The sequence below is a fragment of the Cololabis saira genome, chromosome 21, assembly GCF_033807715.1.
Source record: "Cololabis saira isolate AMF1-May2022 chromosome 21, fColSai1.1, whole genome shotgun sequence".
In the NCBI taxonomy this organism is placed as follows: Eukaryota; Metazoa; Chordata; class Actinopteri; order Beloniformes; family Belonidae; genus Cololabis; species Cololabis saira.
Genome location: NC_084607.1, coordinates 11,731,553 through 11,757,665, shown reverse-complemented (window position 1 = coordinate 11,757,665; position 26,113 = coordinate 11,731,553). Strand labels below are relative to the sequence as shown.

Genomic DNA, 26,113 nt, shown 5'->3' with positions numbered 1-26,113 from the left:
ACCGAGAGGCGATGGGATCAAACATGCAGTTGCTTCTCCATGTGTCCGCAGAGGCAGAGCTGAGTCTCCTCTCTTATAAACCCACCTCATACGGTTCCTGCGTCATCATCTCTTTCTCAAACTATTCCATTTTTAGAAGTATGAAGACGCCCACTGCCTCAAGCATTATGTAAAAGGAAAAAAAACATCTTACAAACGTCAAGGTTTATACTGCTATCTATAGATAGATCTTTATTGTCATTATCACTATGTACAACGAAATTAAAAGTGCTCTCTAGTCAGCACATCATATAAAAATAAAATAACTGAAAAATAAATCAATAAAATGAAATCAAAACAAATAAAATAAATATATATATATATATATATATATATATATATATATATATATATGGCTGGATAGATTCCAGCCATATACATTCACCCCTCCACACATACATCAACATATGGACATTGCAAGAACTTTCATCAACATACAATCATTTTTTTGTTATTGCACATTAGCTCCTGTTTTTGTTAAGAGTGGTTATTGCTGTTGGATAAAAGCTGTGTTTGAGTCTGTTTGTCCTTTTTTTCATGAGTCTGTATCGTTTCCCAGATGGCAGAAGTTCAAACAGTAAGTGTCCAGGGTGTGAAGTGTCTTTTATTATATTTGGGGCTTTTTTCTGACAACGGGAGTGGTGGAGGTGTTCCAGTGTGGAGAGAGGGCAGCCGATGATCTTCTGGGCGGTGGTGATGACCCTCTGGATATATTAAAAAACAAACAAAACAAAAAAAAAACCCATCTAAACCAACTTACATTATTATGCCCTGTTTGTTCTGAGGAAAACACTCCACGACCTGTAAAAGCCCATAATTAAATCTATTTCTGGCATTATACATGCAGGTGTTTCCTGCTTCATTATGGATAAATGGATGGATTGTGAACTAATGCATGGCAGTCCAGATAACAGCATGAATCCCTGTAAGCATGGGCCCCTGAGGTGCAATGGAGGAACTAATTAACTGTGCCGGTTTAATTTGCTTCAATATTGCAGTAGATTTCCGTTTGTTTACTGCATTTCTATGTGTTGGTGGTCACAGGTCTTTTCTCTCATAATACAGGCCACTTAAAACAGGTCCCTGCACAGTGTGACATAGCATTCCTCCTGTGAGTTCACTGTTCCTGTATTGTGCACGACCCATCATGTTGTTATCACGACTTGCTCTTTAGCAGGAAATAGCTCACTCTCTGATCTATGATTCACATATGCTGATGATGAGTCCTCTGCAGCCCCTCCAGCTTTAGAAATGTGATATTATCGTGCTGGTATAGTTTTCCGCTGGATAAATATTTATAATGACTGGGAGCTTTAACATTATGGATTAAACATTTATGCAACACTGTTTCCATAAAAAGTTGGGACACTAATGGTTTCAAAATTATTAAAAGGGGGGAAAAAGAAAAAGTTGTTGAAATTTACTCTTTTTTTTTAATGCACCATTTTGAATTCCATGCCACCAACACATTCATTGCTGCGGGAAGAAGTGCCAACTTCCGTTATCATTGGCTGCTTGAAAAAGATATTGGTAAGCACGAATGGTGTTTCACAGATGTTGCCCAGACAGAAAATTGTGTAGATTCTGAAATAAAATTTTTTTGAAAGATTCCTCTGGAGCATATCAACTGGTGATAAATGAGGATGCCAGAATTAGAAGAAAAAGTCTACCAAAGGGTTAATATAAAATATATATCTAAGTGCAGAATTGCAGATGACGCTGTTCTTTCAACACCTACAACAGCAATATTACCAAAAGGGGAGTCAGGGAGTTTGGAGAAATCCCACTGTTTAAAGGCAAAGGCCAAAAATCCCACTCAGTGCTGCCTTCGAGCTCTCAGGAAGCGCTGTATGAGAAACAGTTATGCCACCTCTTCTATTGTTCATCCATCCATCCATTTTCTATACCCACTTTATCCTTTGCAGGGGTCTGCTGGAGCCTATCCCAGCTATTTTCAGGCGAGAGGCAGGGGTTCACCGTGAACAGGTCGCCAGCCCATCACAGGGCTGTGTATTGTTCATATCTACAGCACATGCTAAGTAACTTAAACTGTTAAAGTATGGGCTTTTCTGGCACAATGGGGTTCAAAAAGACAGAAAACCTGCATCCATATATTTCACAGTGGGCTTCAAAGAGTGTGGTGTTATTATCTGTCACTTTTCCCTTAGTACATCCATCTCACATACAGTATCTTGGCACAAACTTGTTTTTGGTTTCGTGGGTTTCATGAAAAAATGATTTTTTTTTGGCACTTGTCTAACTGTGAAAGGCTTCTTATCCCTCCCCAAATATTTGGACTTCAGAGAACTGGTTCAGTGGAGTACTGCATCATTTTGATAAACTCTCCATCTCTGAGGAGGCCATATTGTATTCCATGATGAAGCTGATCTCCTGAACATGTGCTCTGCAGTCGATCCAGTTTCCATAGCAGCCTTAGATCTATTTGCTAAGAATAGTCATAATGCTGACTTTGACCTAGGTGTGCTGCTATTTATATAAAACACTATCGCAATGCTGTTTTGTTCTGATGAAAAACAGAGGCTCAGCATGTCCTTGAGAGGTGGGCGATGGCAGGATGTTTAGTTGAACAAGACTCTGGAGATTAAACCCCCTCACGAACCATCCAATCGTTGCTTGGGAAGACACAAATACAGAAAAACCTACTTGGTACAAAAGTGTCAATTTTACTTGCGTTTGATTATGATGAAATTGTGCAGAATAAAACATTATCCTTATGTTAGTTATGTCTCAACATCTTGTGCTTAAACCATGAAATAGTGGGTTTTATCGGCTGCCTGTTTTTTTTTCAGACCTCACCTTTGGACCATTTTGTCCTGCAGGTTTTTGTTTCCTAAAAGTTAGCTGGTCTGGGAGCTGATTACATGTACTGTAGGCTGCAGTCTGATATTGCAGAAAGAGTTTCAGTTATGGCCACATGAGGGCAGTAAAGAGCACAGATACAGTTAGGTCTGGGAGTATTTCTACAATGAGGCTTTTTGACTTTGCCTTTTGACTTTGCTCCAACTGTCAGCTCCTTTAAAACAGGGTTAAAAACATTACTGTTTACTCAAGCGTACCCCTAAATTAAACTTACCTGCTGTATTCTACTGCCCTTATTTTTAACAGCTTGTGCTTTTTATTATTTTACTTCTTTTCTTATCATTTCATTATCATCATCTTATTCAATCTTATTTGTTATTTACTGTCTAATTATGTCTAAGTATTTACTGTCTAATTATGTCTTGCCGCTTTTAATGTCAATGTAAAGCACTTTGAATTATCTTGTGTTGAATTGTGCTATATAAATACATTTGCCTTGCCTTGCCTTACCTTGCCTTTAAACACCACCTGAACAGATGTAAAATAAAGCAACAAAGATGGTATCAGAGGACGTGTTTCCCAAGAATAGGACATTTACATTTCATGAATTACAGCCATTTAAAGGAAATGATATGCATTTTTACAAGGGCTCAAGAGTATTTGGACAACTGACTGAAAATAAGTTAATTGGTCAAGGGGGAAACTATTTCCTCTTAGGTTTAAAACAGTAAACCAGTCCAAGTGAAGTAGGCCATCATTAGGCTGAAAAAACAAAACAGAATACAAAAACAATATAAATCTATAAGAGAGGTGGCAATAAAAACCTTAGGTATGGGCAAATCAATAGTTCAGTACGTTCTTAAAAAGAAAGAAAGCACAGATCACAGAAGACAACTAAAGTTCATGATTGAAGAATCCTTTCCTAGGCATACCATTGTCAAATTCTAAAATAAAGTGACACCTTGTAAACACAGAGGATTTACAATAGGATGAAAACCACTGACAACATTCAAGAATATCAAAGCAGGATTAGACTTTTACGAGAAAACAACAAAAGATCATCTCATAATTTGAATCAGATTATTTAGGCAGATGAAACCAATAATAACTTGTATCATGTATCATGTATGATGAGAAGATAAAACTATGGAGAAGGAAAATAACAGTTCGGGATCCAAGGTATAGGACACCATGGTGGATACAGCTGCCGGTGGAGTTTATTGATGATGTGACCGCTAACAGAAGTAAGACAATCATTTTGACTAGGGTAATGCTTCACGGTGCAGATTGATTACGATCCTAAACATACTCTATAAGCAACTCAAGGCTTAAGATGAAAAAATGTAATAATCAATGGCCAAGTCTCCACCTAATGGTGCATGCTTTTGAGTTATTGGAGACAAACCTGAAGGTTGTATCAGCAACTGAAGGTAACTGCAATGAAGGCCCGGGAAAAGCATCGCCAGGGAGAAAACTCAGCGTCTGATGATGCTCGCAGGCTCCAGACTGCAGGCAGTCATTGACCGCAAATCATTTTCATCCATGTAATAAAAGTACACTTTATCCAATATATAAGCTCCTGAAAATGGAGAACCTTTACTTTAAATGGCTGCAAATACTAAATGGTAAATATAATATTTTTGTAAAGAATAGAATAGAATAGAATAGAATAGAATAGAATAGAATAGAATAGAATAGAATAGAATAGAATAGAATAGAATAGAATAAGCTTTATTGATCAAGTATGAACAAGCCAGACAGGGAATTTGTTTTCGTTTTTTTTCGCTCAATGAACCCAGATTTAAATAGTTACATACAGTAATAGACAAATGGCTCTTATTAACATATATACAATTTAAAAGTGAAAAACCCCGTAGATTAAAGCTGAAAGTGTACACTTTGATCACATTTGACCGTTTTCTTTCAACCCTCATTGTGATAGTGTATAAATGCAAAATCATCAAAAGTTCTTCCTTGCCAAATTCTTCTGGACCTTACTGTACCATTAAATTTGAATCTCTTCATCCTTTACATCCATTAATTACATGTCTGGCTCCATCACACCACACAAACATTCGATTTGCTTTTTATTCTTGTAAAGGATGGTGAATTACCATACTGTGAATGTGTAATGAGCTTTATAACCTCACACCATAAGTTTTATCAGCACACTCATGGATATTCATACACAGAAGAAGCCAGATTTGCTCTCCTGTGTGACGTCACGGCTTGCTGTCTCTCCTCCCCCTCTCCTTTCCCAGGCCTCGCCTGCTTGTCCTCCCTGCACTGACCTCATCTTTCCTTTGTTGGGAAACAAAGAATGTTCAGGCATCTGTTTTCAAAAGAAATAAAGACAGAGGGTGCCGATACAAAGAGGAGGAGGGTTGGAGGAAGCACGTGAAGCTGAGCTCGATTGACCTGATCAGTGAGAGAAGCATGGAAATGAAAACTTTTCTGTTGTGGGCACCACTGCAGAAAAATGCACAACTCCCACTGTGGGGCGGGCTCATTTGCAAAGTCACTTCTTCCAGTTTATACAGTTGGAGATGTCCCACCAAGGTTAGGGGAGTGTATTTCAGTCAGTTTCATAATCTTGAGCTGTGTGCACTTTGCCCTGTTGTCACCTCCAAGAGTGTATTTGTTGTTTCAAGGTGGAGCTGGTATTTCCTGTATATCCTGCTCGGTCTGCCACGAGACCCACTAATCTCTCCTGCTGCTTCTCCGTCAGTCAAGTGATCATTTTTCACTCAGCACGACATTGTGATCCTCCTGAACTTTCAAAAAGACAACCCGAGGTCACTTTCTTCATTGGACTGTACTCAAAGCAATGCATGTAGCAACAAAAAGAGTTGCTTGTATGTATGTATAATACATGAGGATGCAACCTCACATTACATCACATTAATGGGAATAAATAAGTAAAGAGCAGAAATGCAAAGACGAAGCTGCCGAGAAGGAAATGCGGTACTTTTTAAGATTCCTTCGGGACATGGCAGAGCTTTTCGATTAAACATTTGCAGAGAATAAAAGGCTCTGTGGCAGGTTGAGTATATCTAAATCTAACTCCTATTGTGGAAGATTTTATCTTTGTCTATTTAGGAGTTTTACTAAGATGTATATATTCATAGTGGCTATCCATACCAGGGGCGAAAATCCTGTTTCATAGTTGGGGGGGACAATAAACAGTAACATTTTAGAGAATAAATCCAGGGGAGGACAAGGAATAAAAGTTTTAGCCTTCCTTTAATACAGCATTTTGACATTTTCAACTCTATCTCGCAAACAGGCAGAAGACCTTTCTTAGAGTAATACAAAACAATGGTATTAGGCGGAAGGTGGCAATATTACAGCACATCTGACATAACACACTGCAAAAACCCAAAATCTTAACAAGAATATTTGTCTTATTTCTCGTTAAAATGTCTCATTTTTAGTTAAAAAAAATCTCATTACACTTAAAACAAGACTCATCACTGGAAAAAAACAACAATTTTCACTTGTTTCAAGTAGATTTTCACTTAAAATAAGTAGAAAAATCTGCCAGTGGAACAAGATTGTTTTGCTTATAAGATAAATCTTGTTCCACTGGCAGATTTTTCTACTTATTTCAAGTGAAAATTTACTTGAAACAGGTGAAAATTGTCAAATAACAAGTTATTTTTCTGGTGATGACTCTTGTTTTAAGTGTAATGAGATTTTACTGTTTATTATTATTTTCGATTTCGGTTTCGGCCACAGATTTTCATTTTGGTGCATCACTACTAAATACTACTGCATTGTTCCAAAATTATTAATTCTGTCTCAAATTATTCTAGGGGGGGACAGCTTTACTAATGGGGGGGACTTGTCCCCCCTGTCTCCCCCGGGATTTTCGCCCCTGATCCATACACATCTTGTCGTGTGCAGTTTTTGTGTTTTGAGCCTGCTGGCTGTGATCACCTGCTCCAGTCAGACCAAATCTTTTTTCCAGCAGGCTGTGAAAGGGTTAAGTCTGACTCTGCATGCACTGAGCAGGCCTCCCTCCCTCCCACCCTCCCTCCTCTTCTCTTCTCTCCATCCATTTTTTTAAAACTGTGTGTGTGTGTATGTGTGTTTTCAGGGGGCCGTGCCATCTGCAAGGATCAGTTCCTGGATTTGCACTCTTAAGTTTGATAACTAATCATCTCCTTAAGCTTTTGCATTCTTTCGGAGTACAAACGGCCACTGGGTGGATGTTTTTTTTGCTTTTGTGCTTTAAATAAACAGCAGAGCGGTTGTTCTCTCCGGGACGGCTACGGGACACGCCGAGAGGCGGACGCGTTTCTCATTCCACCCAAATCCAGCCCAAGTTGGGACCCCAGTGACGCGTTATGACATGAAGGTAAAGGGGGGGGAAACCGGAGGCGACGAATCGAGTTGTTGCTTTTAATTTTTTTTGCCGTGATTGGAACTTTTAAAGTCAGAAAACATCGCTGAGTCACAGCCACACAGCGATTCACCGATCGTCCCATTGAGCCTGAATTATGGTTCTGCGTTAAATCGACGCAGAGCCTACGCCGTAGGGTACGGCGTAGGCTCTGCGTCGGTGTAACGCGGAACCATAAATCAGCCTTTAGACGCCATCAGTCAGTCAGCCGTCCTGGTTTGGGATATAAAGGACACGTAGGACATTCAAGTTTGAATTTCGTCCTGTGCTCTCATTCAATGGTTTGATATTCTTCCACATATATTCGGATCTCATTTGAACGCGCTTGAGTTGCGCAAAAGGACAAACTTCTGTTGTAGGTGTTTTGATTTTATTTCTCACCAGAGACCGGAATGACCTGCTCATGTTTGTACAGGAATGTTACACTGTAACAAATGATAACATTTTTTGTTTTTTTTTCTCATGAGCAGAGGGGGGTAGAGTAGCCAAAATTTGTACTCAAGTAAAAGTACTGTTACTTCAGAATAATATGACTCAAGTAGAAGTAAAAAGTAGTCATCCAAATAATTACTTGAGTAAAAGTAAAAAAGTACTTGGTGAAAAACTACTCAAGTACTGAGTAACTGTTGAGTAACGTCTGATTTATTTTTTAACACAACCATTCAAACAGACAAAAGTACAAAATAATCATCTTCAGGCAAATTAAATCAATAAAATAATAAAATTAATTAAAATTAACAAAACATAAAAAATAGCTTAAATTAAAATAATCTTAATGTAAATTCAAGTACTTTAATAAATAATAAAATAATAACAGAATAAAAAAAATAAATTAAGCACAAGTAGAACAAAATTTCAAGCCTTTGTACTTTTCTTTTTTAACCAGGCAGAACTAGAACAAGCCCATGAACTCATAGAAACTCTGTGTGTGTTTGAGTCTGTGTAAATGTGACAAAACATGCAAAAACAAACATTTTTCCCAAAGAATCACCCAGTGATTCCATGAGATTGACGCGTACGCAGATAAAAGGGATAAAAGAAAAGTAACAGCTCAACATAGCCTAATGTAGCGGAGTAAGAGTAACAGTTTCTCCTTCACAAATATACTCAAGTAAAAGTAAAAAGTATAGTGATTCAAAACTACTCTTAAAAGTACAAAATTTCCCAAAACGTACTCAAGTAAATGTAACGGAGTAAATGTAACTCGTTACTACCCACCTCTGCTCATGAGTTATATATTTGAGAGGTCTCCTGTTTTACTGAAATCCGAAATGGGAATGTCTAAATTAAAGTGGCTGATCCATCAAAAAATGTACTTGCATTGAATGTGTTTTCAACAGTAGTGAAAGAAACCAGATTGGATCTAAAAAGAAAAAAGAAGAAGAAAATCTGTCCAGATGGAGCTTTAAACTGCCACTCTCACTCTCAAATCTTTCAGTACTCTTCCCCTTTTTAACAATAATAGCCTCAATATATCAAATGTCTCCTCTATGCCCACTTGAATGTACAGGAAGTGTTGCAGGAAATGCCACTTTCAGGTCAGAGTTGAGGTCTTTGGTGAACTGGGCCTCCTGAGAGCGACAGCATTTCTGATTCTCCCTCCCACAGCCTTCTCACATCATCCAAAACATTAGGTCAGATCACTGTGGTGTGGTCTAATCGTCATAGCACACTTCCAGGTTTGTCTAATGTTCTCGTAGAACATGACAGTGTGTTTACTCTACCAGAAAAGGAATCTTACACCCGTTAATATGAAGCTGCCTTGATCGGTAGCTACTCTGTGTCAAGGGAGTTGATAAAGTGCATTTAAAAGGCTATGACTCATGTTATCCCCCCACTTTTAAATATGGAAATGCTACTCATTACACAGCTTATTGAATCTGAAAGGAAAAGACTGGTCCTTCCTGTTATGGAGTCTGAACTGTCTCTTCTTCTTAAGAAGAAGAGACAGTTATCAGCTCAACCCAATGCTACCGTGATTAGACTAAGCAGTCCGACGTTCAAGGCAAAGTGACAATATTTTCTTTAATAACTGCAGTAATTATTAAAATGGGAAACATTTGTTAATTTGAACTATTACTTTGGGATTTATGTAAGACTTTTAGGGCTCTATGTAATAGTTTTTGAGTCTTCTAATGATTTAAAGCTTGACCTCTTGCCATGGTGATGTCATCAGGTTAGAGCAACAGGAATGAGCCCTTCCCATCTCGGATAATAAAGTCAAACAGTTTTGTCGCTGCATGTTTCTGAATCACTTCAGTAGCATTGAGCCTGAAGGAAATATTTGCTTAAAAGGTTATGTAAAATCTCGGAAATCACTTTGAAACTACTCAAGGGGATTAATTAGTAACAATGCACTGAAAGCGCTCAGATCTCTCCATGAGGTTACAGAGAAAACTGGGCCCACACGCTTTGTTTCACATCACTGGGAGGTGTAACGGCTTAAAGAATGACTTATGAAAATCAATGTTGATGACTGTATGAGGAAAAAAAGGTCTCACCGTTAATGTTTAACATTCGTGTTAGTGTACCCTGGACGGGCTCATTTTTATCTTTGTGTGTTTCCAGGAGACCCGCACTTGTGGACGTCACTGAAGTTGCCGAGTTGCCTTTTTACTTTTGAGCGTTTTCCTGCAGAATTGAACGAGCCACCTTGCCCCAGGCAGTGGGCTGGCCTGCTGTTTGACTTCACCTCCTGCCACGTCTGAAAACAACACTGCCATGATGCAGACCTCATCACTCCGCCGGCAGATGAAAAACATGGTCAACAACTACACCGAGGCTGAGATCAAGGTCCGAGAAGCCACCTCCAACGACCACTGGGGGCCTTCCAGCTCCATCATGTCTGAAATAGCAGACCTGACCTACAACGTAGTGGCCTTCACCGAGGTTATGGGAATGATCTGGAAGAGGCTCAACGATCACGGGAAAAACTGGCGTCACGTTTACAAGGCGCTCACTTTGCTGGATTATTTGATCAAAACGGGCTCCGAGCGCGTGACCAAAGAATGCCGGGACAACATATACACCGTTCAGACGCTGAGAGACTTCCAGTACTTAGACCGAGACGGACATGATCAGGGCATCAATGTCCGGGAGAAGGCGAAACAGTTGGTGGCTCTGTTGAGGGATGAGGAGAAGCTGAAGAAGGAGAGAAGCCAGGCTCTGAAGACGAAATCGCGCATGGCGGGGGTCACCAGCAGCTTGGGCTCCGGATCTATGCCCCCTCCTTACCCGAGTCACCACTCCGCCGGGTCGTATAGGGAGGATTTCACCACATGCTCACCGTCATCTGTCCACTGTGAGTAACATGGTACTGTTACCTAACTAACCCTTTACAAAACACAAGCATGCTTATCTCCAAAAGTAACATCATTTTTGTACCTAATAGCAGTCAGCTGATAGATACTCGAATGCCTCTTGTGGCATGTGACCTGTCATTGGTTAGGAATTCACACGGCTCAGGACCATCAGGTGCATTCATATAGTTAGAAATCATTAAAGTAAACTAGGGATGGGCGGTATGGACTAAAAAATATATCACGATAATTTCAGGCATTTATCCCGATAACGATAAAAAAGATGATAAAAAAAATACCAATTCAACTCCACCTTTGTAACTATAAATCTTTCTCATCATCATTTCTTTCTTTCTTTCTTTCTTTCTTTCTTTCTTTCTTTCTTTCTTTCTTTCTTTCTTTCTTTCTTTCTTTCTTTCTTTCTTTCTTTCTTTCTTTCTTTCTTTCTGGCTCATTTCTTTCTTTCTTTTTTTCTTTCTGGCTCCTTTTTTTCTTTCTTTCAGGCTCATTTCTTTCTTTTTTTCTTTCTGGCTCCTTTTTTTCTTTCTTTCAGGCTCATTTCTTTCTTTCTTTCTTTCTTTCTTTCTTTCTTTCTTTCTTTCTTTCTTTCTTTCTTTCTGGCTCATTTCTTTCTTTCTTTTTTTCTTTCTGGCTCCTTTTTTTCTTTATTTCAGGCTCATTTCTTTCTTTCTTTCAGGCTCATTTCTTTCTTTCTTTCAGGCTCATTTCTTTCTTTTTTTCTTTCTGGCTCATTTCTTTCTTTTTTTCTTTCTGGTTCCTTTCTTTCTTTCTTCCTTCCTTCCTTCCTTCCTTCCTTTATCATTTTTACCGTGTGGAAGTTTTTTGACGGTTTATCGTGAACGGTAAAATATCGCCCATTCCTAAAGTAAACTGATAAAAGCATCTTGAAAACCTTTAAGATTTTCAGTTTTTTTTTCAGAGAAAGGAAAAGAATCAGACAATTTATCAGGACTATCCATTCCTCATTTCTATTCTCTGCAGTTTTTTTTTTTAGTTCTGTGATACAAAGATCAATGAGTCCTCCCCTGTGATTTGTAACGGATGGACTGTAGATGCTATTTTAATACCAGCAGGACACACGAACACCAGATTTGAGCAAGTGTCAGTGAGCTACTTGTTCCCTGCGTTCCAGTCCAGCTCTGACACGGCCCTGACAGTTGGGCATCTGCATTCCTCTCATTCTCCGTTAAAATCGTGTCAGCTAAACTGGATTTACAAAAGGAAGAGGCCCTGTTTGCGCCGGTCTCGCTCAAATATGAAACTACGACTGGGTACTGGGCTGCGTTGTGCTGTAGCTCTTATGGTGCTCATGATCATTGCAGTTAGGTGGTCAGCAATGGTGGAAATTAATCTTTACTCGAGTATCGTACTTTAGTGCAGTTTTGATTCACTAGCTCTTTATAAGATTATTTCGCATTTGTATTACTTTATACTTCCACTCTACTCTGCCTGGCAGGGGAATATTATACTAATAGCTCCGACACATTTACTAACTAATCAGATGATGATATTACAAAAAGTACAGTATAATAATCAACCAAAAAGGACCTGTTGTTGCTTACAATTGTCTTTGCTTATGATGTGATACAGAAAGTAGTGGTGTCTGCTCTCTGTGTCTTTTATACAGGACTGTCTCAGAAAATTATAATATTGTGATAAAGTCCTTTATTTTCTGTAATGCAAAAATGTCATACATTCTGGATTCATTACAAATCAACTGAAATATTGCAAACCTTTTATTATTTTAATATTGCTGATCATGGTTTAAAGCTTAAGAAAACTCAAATATCCTATCTCAAAAAATTAGAATATTCTGGGAATCTTAATCTTAAACTGTAAGCCATAATCAGCAATATTAAAATAATAAAAGGCTTGCAATATTTCAGTTGATTTGTAATGAATCCAGAATGTATGACATTTTTGTTTTTTTAATTGCATTACAGAAAATAAAGAACTTTATCACAATATTCTAATTTTCTGAGACAGTCCTGTACATCTGTAGGCATGTCTTAAGGAAGTTTAACTCATTGAAAGGCTTTGAAAATGTACCCAAGCAGGGGGCCTTTTTGTGTGGCGTTTGAATCGCATGGATTTTTCTCCAGGAATTACTGACTCTTCTGCCGTCCAGAAACAATGGAGATTCTAAATTGTCCATTGCTGTGAGGGAAGAGGCACGTGTGGCTCTTTGTCTGTACATGTCTGTGGTCCTGTGAGCGACTGCCCACCTCTCCGGAGTGTACCTTTACCTTTAACCTAAAGAGAGCTGGGTTAGGCTCCAGCAGACCCCTATGACCTAAATAGGAGTAGGTGGGTATAGATACTGGACATAAACATCGATCTTTCCACTAAAATATAGCTGTTAATCAGACCAAAATTTGTGAAATGTAATCTAAGATGCGGATGCGCAGAGATCATGTTATACATTGAATTTCTTTATGCATATCAGAGCTTGAGCATAAATCAGATTTAACATCTGTGGTTCATTGGAAGGTCTCAGTGTTAATCATTTCATTAAATCATAAATTATAAGATAGCCATGGATGATTAACACCAGCGGTTTTACTTTAATACTTAACCTATATTCTCCTCGCATCATTTAAGTATATAATTAAGACTCCTACTTGCAATTAAGCAGTGTTACATTCCTGCACTAGTTCTTTGATCTGAGTGTTTCTTCCACCACTGGTGGCTTAAGATGTGATGTCACTGACTTGTCAGCTGCCGCAAACAGCACACACCAGAAAACATATGGTGCAAAAGTATCAGTCGTATGTAAATGAGGCATGTGGTATAGTTTAGCATGTGTGTGGTCCATGTGGTGCATGGTGTTTACAAAGTGTGTTATTCTGTAGTAGAGCTGCTGTGGTTTCATGACACCCCGGTTACTCCGTTATATCCTCAACTCAGTAGACATCACTTGCACATTTTTTTCTGAGCCAGAAGGAGTGTTAGGGGAAATTTGTGGGCAGTTACTTCCACTCAGTTCTGGGTTTGTGGTCCAGGGACATACTGTAGTCCAGGGGTCGGCAACCCGCGGCTCTAGAGCCACATGCGGCTCTTTAGCGCCGCCCGAGTGGCTCCTGGAGCTTTTTCAAAAATGTTTGACCTTTTTTTCTTTTTTCTTTTTTTCTTTTTTCTCTTTTTTCTTCCTTTTTCCTTTCCTTTTTAATCTCGACATTTTGACTTTTTTTCTTGAAAGGTTGACTTTTTTCTCGACATTTCGACTTTTTTCTCAACATTTAAAATTTTTTCACGAAATTCTGACTATTTCCTCGACATTTCGACTTTTTTCTCAACATTGACTTTTTTCTCGACATTTGACTTTTTTCTCAACATTGACTTTTTTCTCGACATTTCAATTTTTTTTCTCGACATTTGACTTTTTCTCAACATTTCGACTTTTTTCTCAAAGTGCATAATGAAAAAAAAAAAAATCTTCCCCCAGTTATAACTAACACGCAGCATGTGTTGCCTTCATTCTAAGGCTTATACAAGACTTTTCATTTTTTGCGGCTCCAGACATATTTGTTTTTTATGTTTTTGGTCCAATATGGCTCTTTCAACATTTTGGGTTGCCGACCCCTGCTGTAGTCGATTCAACTAAGGTTTAACATATTGATACCACAACAATGATAACCCTTTGGTGATCCTAGCAAGTAATGTAATCAGACAAGATTGCTTTAAAAAAAAAAAAAAAGCTACAGCTGATAAATCACAGTTCTTGAGGGCGTGAAGCAGGTGTTTAAATATTTAGTGTCTGCACTGTCTCCAATAGTGGATATGCTGTTGCTTAGGTTCCTGGCACAACAGCAGTTTCTTGCTCTGGTCAAATATTAAAGATACATTGAGGGATAATGTTGGTCTGGAGGGCATTTCAGGACATAGAAGTGTGCAGACAGTGTGGACAAACTGCTGATGGATGCTGTGGGCCGGGGTCAGGAGGTTAGCAGCAGCTAATTGCCGGCAAGTAATCCAGCTCAGAGGGATGGGGAAGGGCAGCACAGAGGAAGTAATTCTTAGACCTGACTTTGCCAACGTGTGGGTCGCTCCCCCTTTACAGACACAAAAAGAAATCTCTGGACCCGAATCCTGAAACCCCGGCGTAGGATTCGGGGTAATAAGGTGGGCCCCGGTCCAATCCGTCCATTCCTCCCCTCACCAGCAACCTGCCTCTCCACACAAGCCGCACCATTGTTCTCATTGCAGGCAGAGTCGGGCAGACTGTGGCAAGCCTTGCCAGCAAAGGCCCCTAACAACAAGCTGTGGAAAAATTTACATGCAAACACAGCACCAGCTCTTTTCTGACTATAATATTCTGCCTGAAATGTTTCTCTCCTTCCATTTGTAAGTGTTTCTCTTTTCATTTTTACTGCCCCCTGTTTGTCCCTGAAACCGTGTCTGCTTCTCCGTCCCGGCAGCCTCCACTTCCTCTCCTCAGCTCGCCCCAGACCTTGAACAAGCTCGCCCAGCGACCAGCGGGGAAGAGGAGCTGCAGCTGCAGCTGGCCCTGGCAATGAGCCGAGAAGAAAGTGAAAAGGTGCCTCTAACTGAAGTAACACACACACACCACACACACTTCCAGTGGGTGCAGACCTCTCCCCCTGCCAGCACACGTGCCCAAAAGAAAGAGGCTTCTTAGCTGTGCAGTATCGGCCATTATCTTTTGCAATGTATGCACCTTTTTTCTTCGTATAATCAGATTCAGGTGGTCTAGAACAGTCCTTTCAGAGAACCAGACTTCTTCCTGAGTTTTACGAGTTCCTTCCAGTCACTGAATGCAATGCTGCTGCCCAAACAGATGCCTGCAGAGAAAACTGAACTCCACCACAGCCATGCAATGATGTGCAACAATTTTGAAGCTTCCGCAAGAAAAATCTGCTGTGCTGTGTATCGTCAATCTCAGTGTTGCACCTTTAGGCCACTCTGTCATCCAGGAGAACGCCCAGGTTTTTGCAGTTATCCTCCTGTCCCAAGATGTAAATAGCATTTGGCTTATTCCAGGTCCACAATTATGTCCTATATCTTTTTCAAGATGAGGTGATAGCTCCCACCCCATGTCACTGTACTCAGTTTTTACAAGAGTAGAGGGGTTTAACGTTACCTAAAAGCCCAGAAGCAATGATCCATATAAAGATTTATACTCTAATGTCTTTATTTTCTGGAACAACAGCTCTGTTTATAGATATCCCAGAGTTGGATAGTCGGTTTTGGTGATAGCCGACTGTTAGGTCAATCTAAAAGACTTTCTTTATCATTCATATTTGCCAACAATTTATGTTTAATAACGGGCGTATGTTCTGTCTGATCCTGGACCATATATAAGTAACAATAATATATTCACATGTAGATAACCTGAAGTGTGAAGTTGTATAATCCTGCCTATTCTTATTTTTCATGTACATGTGTAGTGATCATGAAATATCAGCTTGTTTGCATCCCACTCGCCTCTGATAGTCGACTTTGGTCATTACTGGAGTGAGCTGATTTCACCCGTGTTTATAGATAAACAGCGTTTGGACTTGACCCATAAAGTCAGAGGCTCCCGTTGCTGCTATTTATGATTTTTGACTGGGAGTTAATTTGGCGTGTTTAGTAAATCTGTGCCTGAATGGCTCCCGAGCACACGCTTGAACACTTCATTCATGGCGGAGAAGCACATGTCTTCTGAGTCATCATTTCCCAGAATCGTTAACAGAAAGTGATGCGATATGATGTAATCAATACTGGTCCTCTGAGCAATCAGTGCGAGAGATGCAGAAGAGCGAGGAAGCTGAGAGGGAAAAGGAAGAAAGCCAGACAGGATACGTGTATCGATCCAGTTCTCGACAGCCTGCCGAAGTCTTGGTGGCAGAAGCAGCTGATGAGACTTTTGCTCAGCTGCTGAAGAAATGTACTTCAATGCAAAACAGCTTACATGGTTTAAATCAGACAAATCAAGATTCATCTTTTTTTTCAATAAAAAGTGAAATCCATATATTTAAGCAGTTTTACTTCTTTCTATTGAATAACTTGTAATTATGTTATCCCGTTGATTTCTTAATGAATAATTCAGAAAATCAAGCATCTACCGTTGATCCATCTCCCCCCAAATCCTCCCTGCTTGACTCTAGCCCCCTCCCACAACGGACATTGATGAACAGACTCAGCTCCAGATTGCTATGACTCTCAGCAAGGAGGAAGCCCAGAAGGTACACGTATCCTCAGACGAGGGATGACCCTTCCTTCGCATTCTTTGCCTTGCAGCACGTTTCCTGTGGCTCTTCACATTGAACTGCCTCTCATGGCTCATGCTATTTCTGTCCGAGGACCAACTGCATGCACTTCTCACTCTTTTATTTATTTATTTTTTCTTTTGCACATAAATTAAATATATCAGCTGCTTTACTTCATGTTTTAAACCACAAAAGGATGTATTTCTCCACTGTTTAACCAATTGTGGCTCCATCCCTCTGTCATACTAATCACTAAATTTCTTCTCTTAGTCAGGTTGTGTGAGCTGCACATCCCAGACACTCTGACCTAGTGCTGGATGGACTGACCCCTTCACTGTGATTGGGACTTTAGAACTGCATGTGATGAACACTGATGTCCAAGCTTTGAATTCCTCTTTAATAAAACACACGCCGATTATAATTCTCTTGCTGTTTAACACCCTAATAGCCGGTCCAAGCCGCACCTGCACCTGCACCGGCACTGGCACTGGCACCTGCACCTGCACCGGCACCGGCACCGGAACCCGCCGTGGACCTGGATGAAGACGCCCAGCTCCAGTTAGCCCTGAGCCTGAGCAAGGAGGAGCACCAGCAGGTAGAAGGGGGGCGGGGTCACAACAACTGCTGGAAACACATGTTGAATCATCAAAAAGAGAATAAATAAACTGTACATTTAAGTCCTAAAGGAGTATAAAATCACAGCTACCGTATTTTCCACACTATAAGGCGCACCGCATTATAAGGCGCACCGTCAATGAATGACGTGCTTTAAAACTGTTTTCCATATATAAGGCGCACCGCATTATAAGGCGCACATAAATATCTGGTAAAATACAGTAATATAGTGGCTGAGGTTGAGTTACGTACCTACCTGATGGAGCTGCGCTACAGGAAATGCTACAAAATCCTACAGCAAATGCAAAAAAAAAAAAAAAAGAAAAGTACCGTATGTCAAACTTTATTAACAAAATAAAAACCAGCTTTGCTCCGTCTCGTCAAAGTCGCCATTATGCGAGTCAGCGTCGCTGCTGTTGTCTTGAACGTCTGTGACGATTCCTGACGTTTTTAATGCCATTACTTCGGCGACACCAACTACAGTAGCTACAATCCCCCTGACTGCAGTAACAGAAATTACCGTAATGATCATGTATAAGGCGCACTGCATTATAAGGCGCACTGCCGGTTTTTGATAAAATTAAAGGCTTTTAGGTGCGCCTTATAGTGCGGAAAATACGGTACACATAACCCTGATGTTAAAGTGTATCTAAAATTGTTTAAATGCAATTGAATCTGAAGTTTTTGTACCCATCCAATCAGAATGTAACTTTTTTCATTTGAATCACATATGCATGTATTTTGCAACAATTTTATCATATAATTTTTCTTTTTCTTTGCCACACCTTCTGCTTGTATTGCTTTTCCATTTTTACTTTTACTTTTTTTTTTGTATTATCTCTGCAAATTTGTGCCCCTCCCTCCCATTGCACTCTGTTTCTTTGTCCATTCTCTCCCTTTTTGTTGTCTGTCTATGCTAATATACAGTAGCACAATAGGACTGCTCTGTTAGAGATCCCAGTGATGCTCCACTCTCTCCGCTCTTTGACCGGAGAACTTTCTAGTTTGTGCCAACTGCGTGCATATGTTGCCTTGGCAAAAATGCAAGCTATCCGGAATCTGTTGCGCCTGTGTGGCGTCGCTGCTTCATGAATATAGTATGATGCAACAATATGTGAATCTTGCTGCAAACTGTCACCCTGAAAGCCATACATGTGTCCCCTATCTGTTTGTAGGAGCAACTCAGTCGCCAAGGAGATGAGATGCAGCTCCAGAAAGCTCTGGAGGAGAGTAAACGGGAAATGGCAGCGAAAGGCGGGGTACGAAATATTTGCATTTGACATATATGAACTGGGGGCGATGACACATAATTATATTTGTTCATCAGCTTTGAATGTTAACCTATTAGCTTTGTTGTAATTTCATTGCATCAACTCCCAACCATGAACTATGACTAAACATTCTAAGAAAATACCTATACTGCAGAATATAAGTGCAGAAAGAAAATGCTGAGCTAACACTTTTTTCCCCCCTGGTTTGTGTGGTCAGACGTCCTTTATGGACCTGGTAGATGTTTTTGCAGTGCCTGCAGATCCACCTCCCGGTGATCATCGCTGGAATAATGCCTCCCACCAGATAGCTGCCAGCGCCGGGGGCACAGACCCGTGGGACTCTCTTGGTGAGCCTTGTTTTAATTTAACATGACCAAAGCAAGACTGTTGAAGCACTTAGTGATGAATGTTTCATGATATGTTATGAAACAAATGAAAAGTTAAAAAAAAACTGGGACAATGCGGAAATCACAAGTAAAAAGAAATAAAACAGATTGATTTATTCGCCAATATACATCTAATTTCCTATTTCTTGCAATACATTCAATAGAAAGATGTGGCAGTAAAATGTTTGCCAGCTACCAATCGATGAAGTGTTATCTTTTTTTGTTTTCTTCTTGCTGTAAAGCTGAAGGAATGCAACCGTACAGGGTCACTATCACATTTTCATTTGAAAAGTCTGCACATAGTTTGTCTGCAAGGAGGCTGCTCCTGTATTTTACCCTCTTCTTCCTCCGTCATGTCTATGACATCCGCAGAATTTGGTTTTGCTTGTTGGAAAATGCACAGACAGCCCTGGAAAATATCTTGTTTCTAAGCATTCATGTTGTCATCTCAGAAGTGTAGATGAGCTTTTCCAAAGTCCACAATACAGCACCCTACCTTTGCAGAGCCGGACTTTTGGACTGGATTGTGTGACAGCCCTTTTTTTTTCCAAAATACTAATTCATATGACCACAATACATATTTCCACTATGTGACGATCCATCCCAGATGCCTCAGCCGCCAGAGACACCAATGCTGCCACTGCAAAACATTATCATAAAGCTTCTTTTTTCAGTAAAGTTTTAAATGGAATCGTGTGATTATATCCCTGTTTTGTAGTTACTTCTAAAGGTTTCCCAAAATCGCCCTTTGTTACTTTATCTATTAATTGATTAATGCCATCTGAAGGAAAATCACAGCATATTCAGCCTAGGCGTGTGCCCTTGCCCTTCATGCACTTATACTCTTGCAGATTCATTGAATTGTTTAATGATCTTATGTATTATAGGAGATATAAATACAAATATGTTGGACTTTACTCAGCCCTTCACAGATACAACTTATCTACCGAATTATCATTACAATCACCTGTGGACAGTTCAGTTTTGAAAAAAAAACAAAACTATTTTTTAATCTGTTTCCTTACCAGAACTTAGTTTTCTCATACCAACCTTTTTTGAATGTGGCGCAGCAGGCCTGGAATATAAAAATGGATGCCTAATATTGACAAATGAAATTACAAACATGGCATATCTTGGGTTCATACTCCCCCTAAATATATAAAAAATTTAAGGAAATACCAGAATCATTGCATTTTGGTTTTCTTTGCAATTAACAGATGTTCTTCCTTTTTCAAACTGGAGTTTTAGATTATTAGGGCTAGTGGTAATCTCAATAAAAGTGGTTGAATTTGTCGATGGTATCAGTATTTTTTTATTCATTTCACACATACACATACATATATATATATATATATATATATATATATATATATATATATATATATATATATATATATATATATATATATATATATTGTGACTTGAATTGATTTGACCCAAACAAAACCTACAAGTCACTGAGACGCTGATTGACCTTAAACGCGTCTCCTAGGGCAGCATGTCAGTTGTGTGAATGAGTGTCCATAAACATCCTTTGTGATTATCAAAAAGGGGTATTTATTGGTACACACAAGCTCCTTTCACACCAACGAACTACATGCGCTTATATTGCATAACTTGCATGAGATCAGTAAAACTGCATGACCAACAAAAACTGCAACCAGCCTCCCTTAGAAAACCTATTCCCTGGCTCCATACACCACCTACAGTGCAAAAATGGCACTACAATTCACATACCCCTGTTATTGAATGGGAAGCACAACAATATAAATTGGCTCTAACAATATATATATAGTAAGGTTTGGTTTTAAATACAATGAATTTGTCTTGTATAATTTGGACACTAAATATGCTGTTATATCCAAAGAGGAGAGTGCCTCCATGTCCAGAGCAGATTCTCCCTGGATGGTGCCACCAACTTCTGACAGCCCCCCACCACCGTGGGAGCCCCCAGCCAACCCTTGGAATACGGCGCAAAGCAGCGCCTCCAACCCCAACGCTGCCAGCCAAGCGGGTGTTTTCCCTGCAAACACCGGTGAGCGTGTGCTCTTGCATGCATTCGTCCAGCTCCTCTTAAAGTAAACGCAACACCTGCAGATATTTGAAACCGTGTTTTACAACAACATATTTGTGTTACGGTTTTTCAGTGGGTGTTGATCCATTCTTGGTTCCGTCAAAAAGAACAGCAAGAGGAGATAATGAGCCTCATCTTCGTAGTGGAAGCCCCTCCGGTATTAAGTTTGTTTTACTGGATTTTTACCAGGTTCTGTCCATCTCCTTCTCTGACGGTGCCTTTCTGTCTTTTTAGATGGAGATTTCTTTGATGAAGCCATGGACGGTGGTCAGGATAGTATTAATGGACGAGGGGACAGTAGCCCTGAGCCTTTTGATTTGACCTGTCTCGGAGAAACCCTTGCTGACCCCGGGCCTCGCGCATGCCGGACTCCTGAGTCCTTCCTGGGCCCCACGGCAGCTACCTTGGTAAACTTGGATAGCCTGATCCCAACAAACCCCCCACCCAAGAACAAGAACCCTTTTATGTCAGGTATTTGCTGCATTATTGATTGTACGTACGATTCTCATTCTGCACTGCAGACACGCTGTACATTACTTTTCTCTTTTTTGTTCCTTTAGGTTCAGGCCTGAGTGCTTCCCCCTCGCCCGCCAACCCATTCCAAATTGAGCAGCCAAAACTTAGTCTGAACCAGATGGGTTCTGGCTCCACCTCTGCAGCTCTCAACGTCCCGTCTCTTCCGTACAGCGCCTCCCTGCCGCTGCCTATGAGCCATCACGTTGCCAGCATCCCTTCGTCGCTCACTCACCCCAGCCAGCCGGGTCTGGTACTTCCAGGCGACCTCCCCGAGCCGCTGCTGCCCTTCTCCTCGACCGGTGCTCAGGGATCACAGGCTGCACAGAGCAGTCAAAACCCTTTCTTATGAGGAGCGTCTAAACTGGAAAGAAATGTCTCAGAAATATGGAGAATGCCTTTAGGATTTGCTCTTGGAATAACGCTCAATCTGCAGACCAAACCGCAGCCCTGAGGACTTGTCTAAGACGCTTATTCTAAGTTGTTTTTATATTGTTGTATACAGTAGTACAGCAACCTGTAGATTGACACAAACTGGCTCTTTTCCTCACTCCCAACAAGACGCGATATGAGATAACAGAGACATACAGGATGAGATAACGTGTTTTATTGTTTTTTATCAAAACCTATTAATGTTATATAAAACTTCTTTGAAGTCAATGATCTTCCAGGACTGACAAATACAAACTACACAAAAGCACAGATTTATCAAACTTTGTTGTGTGTGTGAACTTAGGCATTAGAAGAGGAACATGTCTCAGATTTCAGATAATTGGCAATAGTTATTTAAACAAGTGTTCAGTGCCTAAACTGTTATTACATCAGAACATTTAACTATGTAGAGGTTCTATGGACGAGAACTGACTATCAGCAAACGAGTTATACGATAGTAAAATTAATTGCAGAAGGAAATTCTCCTTTGGGAAGATCAGGTGTTTCAGGATTCCTAATAAGCAAGGCAAGATTGAAGAATGTATGTATGAACCTGACTTTTATTCATTGCTTTTGAACCATCGCTCGCTCACAGTATAATCATAACAGTCTTTCATTCCTCAGATGAGTTTGTTTCACGTTTGTCATTTCCCATGGAATCATAATAACTGATATGAATGGAAAAAAGACAAATAAAGATATTGATAAATGAAGTTTGAATTATATTGAAAAACAAAAATGTACAGTGGCACTTGTTACTCATACTTGAAGGTGTTTATAAACAGTCACGGCTCTAGCTTGTTTCTCATCTTTTACTCAAGACCTCGGGTTTGTGCTATTTGATATATGCTTCAAATGTTTGTATTGTTAAAGACTCCACCAAAAAAAAAAAAAAAAGCATAAGAATGCATGGAACCTCAAATCTGTTCATCAAAATTCAAGACACAGACCCTCCGGAAGAGAGGATGCAGTCGAGGTAAGGAGCTTCCTCTACACCAGCTACTTTTAGCAAAGGTTTAAAAATCTGACAGAAAAAGAAGCAATTGTTTCTCTGGTATTTTGATTAAAACTTGATACAGACATTGTATTGAGACTTAAGGTAATTGTGACAACTTGCTTAAATGTGTGAAATTTGTCTCCTTGCTGAAAAGCAAGAGCTTATTATAGGCCAGGCAGATTCACATATAAGCTTTCCTCCAACTACATGAAGCTACTACGTACTGTATGTGTTCATTTTATAGTCAGTAATGACTTTCACTGAAGACAAGAATATAATTAGTGAAGGTGACCTGCATAAATAACTGATCACTGCAGGTAAACACGGCAGGGGTGCAAAGACAAATGTTACAAAGCTCATTCATAAAATGGACCCATCTTGCCACAATATCACTTTCTTCATCTTTGTGATTAGTTCCCTTATTCACATGGTTTCAAAGACCATTAACATGTTTTGTTTTTTGTCATCTAGCTAACACATTTAATACAGTGTAACTAAAGACTGCAACAAATCCTCTAGAAACAGTGTAAACAGCTTCTTTCATATGAGAATACCGTTGTCACTATCCAAAAGGCCACATGGCATTTCTTAGACTTTTCTATACTATGCATCACCATAACACAGCAAACACGTGTCACTTTACTATGACGGACTCCAGCCAGCTCAACACGTCCTGCAGTCCCTGTCCAGAGCGGGCACTGAGTTCCAGTATTGTTATGGGCTGAGTAGCAGATGCAACAATGTCATCCATCCTGAACAGAGACTTGATCTCTGTAAGGCTCATAATGCAAGGCATGTCCCTGGAAAATAATGGAAGGATAAATAAGAAAATACGCAAAATTGTGACACTGGAAAACATACGCGTTGAGCCCACAGATATCTTGCTAAAGCAACAGGTAATAGTAGCAACTGATGTACTTGAAGGGAATTTCACCTCTTGTTGAAGATAATAAGCACAGAGACACTGCGCAGAGGCTCAGCAGAAAGCAAAGACAGCAACTGGATGCAGGAGGACGATACCTGAGCAATGTTGGTTGAATCCACCATGAACTATGAACAACACAAAGACATAAAAACCATAGTTTAAATAGTCAGTTCATGTTTGCTTGTAAAGTATGGAGAATTTTTTGTGCCAAAATTAAATAAATAAATACATCATTAATTAATTAAAATGGGAATTAAATATATCATTAATTAATTAAATGCTGAAATAATAAATATATTTTTTTACTTAAAATGAATTGTATTTTAATTAATTAATGACATATTTAATTCTAATTTTAATTAATTAATGACACATTTAATTAATTAATTATATATTTTATTCCCATTTTAATTAATTAATGATGTATTTATTTATTTAATTTTGGCACAAAAAATCCTCCATAGTAAAGTCTATGCAGTATTTATATATTTTATTGTCATACCATGACAGAGGAACAGTCTTTGAAATAACTGGGCCATATAGGACTCATGCAACCTCCCAGCTCCCGTATTGTCAACTTCTTCCTTTTCAGGGTCAGGTCAGTCAGATTGGTTCCTACCTGAAGTTTATTTGGAGAAAATGGACATAACAGGGATAAGGTGTTAAATCCCAACTTAGCATGTACACTAGATCAGGGGTCTTCAACCCTGGTCTTCGAGACCCCCTTGTCCTGCACGTTTTAGATGTTGCCTTGCATCATCACACCTAATGGTCGTCATCAGCTCGTCATCAAGGTCTGCACAAGTCTGTTAATGACACAGTCATTTGTATAAGTGGGAAGTGGGAAACGTCCTCTCGATTCCTTGTATGTCTGACATGTGAAGAAACGACAATAAAGCTACTTTGACTTTGACTTTGATAAGGGTGTGCTGAAGCAGGGAAACATCTAAAACATGCAGGACAGGGGGTCCTGAGGTCCAGGGTTGAAGACCACTGCACTACATGATAAAGCTGCTTTTCATTATAGTCCTTACTGTGGGGAGAGTTGAAGGAAGCAAGTCCATTTCACTTACACCATGCAAACTGAGCAGTTAACAAGATCTGTCAAGAAATGTATGAACAGTAGCTTCTTGATACTTTGACTTAAAATCCAAACATTTGTTCGTTGTGTTCATTTTTTTAGTAGCATTTGCTGTTGCATTCAAGCCTGAATAACGCCAACTAGCACTGACTTACATGAGCCTGTCGGTGGGACAGCGTTTACTGGTGCTTCACAGTTACGAATACTACACTCAGTACTGGAGTTGAGGGGGGATGAGGAAATAAAAACGGTCAAAATCATCCCCCCTGTAAAACTGCTACCCCCCCTTTCTATCCCTTATGTCATTTCATCAATGAATGTGGTATTACTGCTATTTCAACATTTAGAGTCATCACCAGAAAAATAACACCAGAAAAATAACTTATTTGACAATTTTCACCTGTTTCAAGTAAATTTTCACTTGAAATAAGTAGGAAAATCTGCCAGTGGATTTATCTTCTTATTTAGCAAAAAAATCTTGTTCCACTGGCAGATTTTTCTACTTATTTCAAGTGAAAAAAAAGGTGTTTTGGTCAGTACTATTATTTGTAATATATTATATTATTTGTAATCAGTACAAATTATCTGTCCCCATATGATAAAATCCACCATCCCCTTTACAACTCGAGTACTGACTACACTCCTCCATAGCTAAAGTAGCAAGTTACAGCAGCCAGTGCGAAAAAACAAACAATCAAGAAAACTCTATAAGCATTCAGACGAATTCAAAGGATATTTTGCAGACGTTTAAGTAACACCGTCTTTCCTACGCCGGTTGCCCCGAGAAGTAAACACACTTCTCTGCTGCTCATGTCTCGTTCTGCAGCAGCTAAGCTTGTGCAGTCCTGGTGCAGTCTCACTAGATACCATGGCGACCGTCACGTGACCAGTTTACTTCAGCGCCATTGGCTGATGTGGCAATCAATCATCTTGTTCTTGTCTCTGATTGGTTAGAATTCCAGCTACGCGCCACAACGGAAGTAGAATAAAAACATCATCCGGTAGCAAAAGTCCTCAGTTGGC

At 39.7% G+C, this 26,113-nt stretch overlaps 2 protein-coding genes across 4 annotated transcripts; one reads left to right on the top strand and one right to left on the bottom strand.

Moving 5' to 3' along the window:
- The first annotated feature begins 6,918 nt into the window (after positions 1 to 6,918).
- On the top strand, positions 6,919 to 22,800 carry epn3a (epsin 3a). 2 transcript variants are annotated; one of them, XM_061712434.1, is made up of 11 exons: positions 6,919 to 7,219; positions 9,833 to 10,565; positions 15,003 to 15,121; positions 16,695 to 16,772; positions 17,245 to 17,391; positions 18,587 to 18,670; positions 18,900 to 19,029; positions 20,936 to 21,103; positions 21,216 to 21,299; positions 21,377 to 21,613; positions 21,703 to 22,800. In XM_061712434.1, the coding sequence occupies exons 2-11, from the start codon at positions 9,986 to 9,988 to the stop codon at positions 22,005 to 22,007; spliced, it is 1,932 nt and encodes a 643-aa protein (XP_061568418.1). In that variant the 5' UTR covers positions 6,919 to 7,219; positions 9,833 to 9,985; the 3' UTR covers positions 22,008 to 22,800. The 2 variants fall into 2 exon arrangements, with proteins under 2 accessions (XP_061568418.1, XP_061568419.1); XM_061712435.1 differs by lacking the exon at positions 16,695 to 16,772.
- Positions 22,256 to 25,902, bottom strand: arl16 (ADP-ribosylation factor-like 16). 2 transcript variants are annotated; one of them, XM_061712436.1, is made up of 5 exons: positions 25,827 to 25,902; positions 25,044 to 25,099; positions 24,512 to 24,628; positions 24,019 to 24,134; positions 22,256 to 23,884 (listed from the first exon to the last, which is right to left on the bottom strand). In XM_061712436.1, the coding sequence occupies exons 1-5, from the start codon at positions 25,900 to 25,902 to the stop codon at positions 23,719 to 23,721; spliced, it is 531 nt and encodes a 176-aa protein (XP_061568420.1). In that variant the 3' UTR covers positions 22,256 to 23,718. The 2 variants fall into 2 exon arrangements, with proteins under 2 accessions (XP_061568420.1, XP_061568421.1); XM_061712437.1 differs by lacking the exon at positions 25,827 to 25,902 and having other exon boundaries at positions 25,044 to 25,321.
- Positions 25,903 to 26,113: the final 211 nt, after the last annotated feature.